Raw genomic sequence first — 1,478 nt, forward strand, 5'->3', positions numbered from 1 at the left:
AGTTTTATCTAAATTTAATGATAATTTATTAAGTTTAAACCAAGTTTGTATTTTATCAAATTCTGTCTTCATCAGTTCCAACATCCGTTTTACATCTTTACCCAAACAAAAAAATGTGGTGTCATCTGCAAAAAGGACACATTTGAGGAGTCCTGATACATTCACTAAGTCATTCACATATAAAATAAATAACTTTGGTCCAAGCACAGAGCCATGAGGAACTCCACACGTGATATTGCAGAGGTCAGATCTTACACCATTTATTTGTACAAACTGTTTCCTATCTTTTAAATAGCTAGATACCCAGTGTAATGCTGGTCCTCTTATACCATATTTATTTAATTTTTCAAGGAGAATAGTGTGGTCAATAGTATTGAATGCTTTTTTAAAATCAATAAAAATACTAACACAATACTGTTTTTGATCGACATCATAAAGTGCTGCTACAACTGTTTTGCTGAAGTGTTGACGTAATGTCGTAGCTCAAGAACTTTAAAGCCGGCACATCAACAACAGAATATGGATGTAGATCCAAAGCTTTACAAACTCCTACAGCTTGTGTTATTGCTTTGGACCGATCTGAATTACTTGATAACGTTTGTTTAAATGCTGCTGTTATCGGTCTCTGCACCAAGCTGCTATTCTGTAGGAGACGTTCACATTCGGATGATGTCGTTTCAAGTGCGTTAACAAGTTCGACGTGTTGCTGCTGCAGATCCGATCTTCGTGAAACGTCGACACAGCTTTGATTTGTTCACTTGTCTTTTAACAAGAAAGTCATAATGTTCCCAAACAGGAGACCACAACGAGATGCTAGGCTGCTAATGCTAACGCGCTTCAAGATAATAGCGCCGTGCTGAAACACGCTTAGGAACTTTAGTTCCGCGGCGCATAATCTCTCATTAATAAAATTTAATGAGTGTAAAAATAACCAAAACGGTACACACGTGGACCGAACCGAACATGCCATACTGAAACGGTTCAATACACCCGCGTGTACTGTTACACCCATAGTGCTCAAGGTTCCATTTACACCCAAAAATAGCAAAAATATAAAGTATAAAAAGAAACACAGTTTCCCCTACCATTATACAAGCGGGGCGCCCTGCCCCATTAACAAAACCGAGCGCCCCATCTACCGAACCCCACCCCTAACTACCTGTCTGCACTGACATAACGCTAACTAGTCAGGAACTAGTCTTGCAACAACAATACCAAAGATGAATAATTATGGGAACTATTTAATTGATGATTATCTGGACAGTATGTTCCTGAAGGGAACTGATAAAGATGAAATAATGAATGTAGTCAATAAATTTGTAAACAAAAACTCTAAGGATTGGATGGATATGGACATGACATTAGTAAAGAACATAATGGGTCATGTAATTGAACCATTTACACATATATGTAATTTGTCCTTTACAATGGGAGTATTTCCAGACAGAATGAAGGTGGCTAAGGTATTTCCTCTTTTT

General features: G+C 37.5%; 1 protein-coding gene across 1 annotated transcript in view; it reads right to left on the minus strand.

Annotated features, from left to right (window-relative positions):
• Positions 1–1,478, minus strand: part of chrd (chordin) — a 95,175-nt gene that overhangs the window by 63,136 nt on the left and 30,561 nt on the right. The window contains exon 4 of the mRNA XM_037678439.1: positions 275–280. Within this exon, the coding sequence (XP_037534367.1) occupies positions 275–280 (6 nt within the window). The remainder of the gene's footprint in view (positions 1–274; positions 281–1,478) is intronic.

This window comes from Nematolebias whitei, chromosome 6, assembly GCF_014905685.2.
Source record: "Nematolebias whitei isolate Nwh7 chromosome 6, NemWhi1, whole genome shotgun sequence".
Lineage (NCBI taxonomy): Eukaryota > Metazoa > Chordata > Actinopteri > Cyprinodontiformes > Rivulidae > Nematolebias > Nematolebias whitei.